Genomic DNA, 1,799 nt, shown 5'->3' with positions numbered 1-1,799 from the left:
CCTCCTCCTCCTCCTCCTGCCCCCCTTCCCTCCATCCCCCCCTTCTCCCCTCCTCTATCTTCATACCTCACTCCCTTCTAGCACTGATGATGTTCCCTAGTTGGGTCATGAAATGTCTGCAAGAAAACCACCACTCAGAGAGCACCAAGGACCCCACAGTCCTCCTGCTCCTCCTGCTCCTACTTCTCCTGCCCTCCCTCCCCCCTCCTCCGCTTGCTCTCCCTCCTGCTCCACTCCACGAAAACCCCACTCCTTTCTAGCACTGATGATGTTACCTAGTTGGGTCATGAAACGTCTGCCAGAAAACCACCCAACTCAGAGAGCCCCAAGGACCCCACAATTCAACCCTGAGCTACAGATGTTCCCCTTTATTGCTACATATGGGAGGCTACTGGAGCATGGGCCATAGTTCATAGGTCAGCCCTAGGCACAGCTTCCCAGGTGTTCTCTGGACCACCAATGGTCATTAGGAACCCACTAATGGTGGGTTCCCACATCATCCCGTACAAACGTGGTTGACTTGTCTGGGGGGCTGATGTTTCCACATCTCCACTTCCCTGGGTGTTCAAAGAGGGCCAAATCTCCTTCTCCACAACTCTTCCCCTGTTCTAAGCAGCTCTTTCTCACTTACTCTGTGGGAAGCGAGGAGGGTTATCGTTGACGTCACTAAGCGTGACCGTGACAGTCGTGCTTCCAGACAGTCCACCAGTATGGCCTCCCATGTCCTTGGCCTGCACCACCACCAGAAATTCCTGTTGAGTTTCACGGTCCATATTGGGAGTGGCTGTCCGAATGACACCTAACATCACGGGGAGAGGGAAGCAAGGGGAGAATCAGAGAAGGACAGAGAAGGAGAATTGGCTGAAAGAAATTCGGGTTTCAGAGTCCCACCCCGTGATGGAAAAAGGGAGGAAACCAAAACTGCGGAGAAGGCAACCTGCAACATGGCTGAGCACGTCAGATACGCATCAGTTGTATGGGGAGAACATGGTGGCTGAACCAAAACTTACAATGGTCTCTAGGCTCATGTGATGAGTTAGATGGATGGATGGATGGATGGATGGATGAATGGATGGATGGATGGATGGAGATATGGATGGGAAGAATGGAGAGATGGATGAATGGAAAGACGGATGGATGGAAGGATGGATAGATCGATAGATAGATAGATGGGAAGAAGGGATAGATGGATGGATGGAGGGATGGATGGGAAAAATAGATGGAAAGTTGGATGGAAAATGGATGGAAATATGGATGGATGGAAGGATGGATAGATGGGAAGAATGAATAGATGGATAGGTGGATGGATGGAAGGATGGATAGATGGGAAGAATAAATAGATGGATAGGTGGATGGATGGATGAATGGATGGATAGATGGATGGATGGATGGATGGATGGGAAGAATAGATGGAAAGATGGATGGATGAAAAAATGGATGGATGAAAGAATGGATGGATAGAGGGAGGGATGGGTGGATGAATGGAGGGAGGGAGGGAATGGATGGAAATATGGATGGAAGGATGGATAGTTGGGAAAAATGAATAGATGGATGGATGGGAAGAACAGACAGAAAGATGGATGGAAAAATGGATGGATAGATGTTAATGTTAATGTTAATGTTAATTTAATTTGTATACCGCCCTTCTCCCATAGGACTCAGGGCGGTTCACAGCATATTAAAAAACAAATACTATACACAAAATACAAAAATACAGAAATACAAAAATATAAACCCCAATAAAAGCCGAATTAAAAACCAAATATTGCCAGCTGTGTTTCCGATTAAAATTACTTTTA

General features: G+C 47.3%; 1 protein-coding gene across 1 annotated transcript in view; it reads right to left on the bottom strand.

Annotated features, from left to right (window-relative positions):
* The window catches only part of CDH24 (cadherin 24), a 31,845-nt gene that overhangs the window by 9,172 nt on the left and 20,874 nt on the right, over nt 1-1,799 (bottom strand). Inside the window, exon 4 of the mRNA XM_029285539.1 lies at nt 632-799. Within this exon, the coding sequence (XP_029141372.1) occupies nt 632-799 (168 nt within the window). The remainder of the gene's footprint in view (nt 1-631; nt 800-1,799) is intronic.

The sequence above is a fragment of the Protobothrops mucrosquamatus genome, unplaced genomic scaffold (genome assembly GCF_001527695.2).
Source record: "Protobothrops mucrosquamatus isolate PMUCROS unplaced genomic scaffold, P.Mucros_1.0 scaffold1835, whole genome shotgun sequence".
NCBI classification, from domain to species: Eukaryota; Metazoa; Chordata; class Lepidosauria; order Squamata; family Viperidae; genus Protobothrops; species Protobothrops mucrosquamatus.
Note: the sequence above shows the minus strand (reverse complement) of the source record. Positions and strands in the feature narration are given on the sequence as shown.